At 64.9% G+C, this 322-nt stretch overlaps 1 protein-coding gene across 1 annotated transcript in view; it reads right to left on the bottom strand.

Moving 5' to 3' along the window:
* PCSK9 (proprotein convertase subtilisin/kexin type 9) overlaps positions 1 to 322 on the bottom strand; it is a gene marked incomplete at its 5' end in the record, with an annotated part of 3,949 nt that overhangs the window by 2,233 nt on the left and 1,394 nt on the right. The window contains 2 exon segments of the mRNA XM_029085765.1: positions 3 to 127; positions 278 to 322. The exon segment at positions 278 to 322 is cut by the window's right edge and continues 140 nt beyond it. Coding sequence (XP_028941598.1) covers positions 3 to 127; positions 278 to 322 — 170 coding nt within the window.

Here is a 322-nt window from a genome sequence, read left to right on the forward strand (position 1 = left end):
AGTCGCTGGAGGCAGCGATGATGTCGTCCCCTGGGGCAAACAGGTCCACGCAGTGGCCAAAGTTGGTCCCCAGGGTGCCGATGGAGGCGGGCTGGTCCTCCTTGTTGGTGGCACCGACTGTGATGACCTGCCAGGACGGTGACGGAGGAGGATGTGGGCACACGGGATGCGCAGCCCCAGCCTGCTCAGCCAACTTGGCGCTGGAGCGGATGAGCCCAGGGAGGTGTCAACGTGTCCCTGCACATCCCCACACCTCGGGGAGACCCCCAGCCCGTACCTCCTGCTCGGATGCTGGTGAGTACAGGCAGGCATCGTCCTTGTA

Source organism: Antrostomus carolinensis, unplaced genomic scaffold, assembly GCF_000700745.2.
Source record: "Antrostomus carolinensis isolate BGI_N321 unplaced genomic scaffold, ASM70074v2 scaffold9397, whole genome shotgun sequence".
Classification (NCBI taxonomy): Eukaryota; Metazoa; Chordata; class Aves; order Caprimulgiformes; family Caprimulgidae; genus Antrostomus; species Antrostomus carolinensis.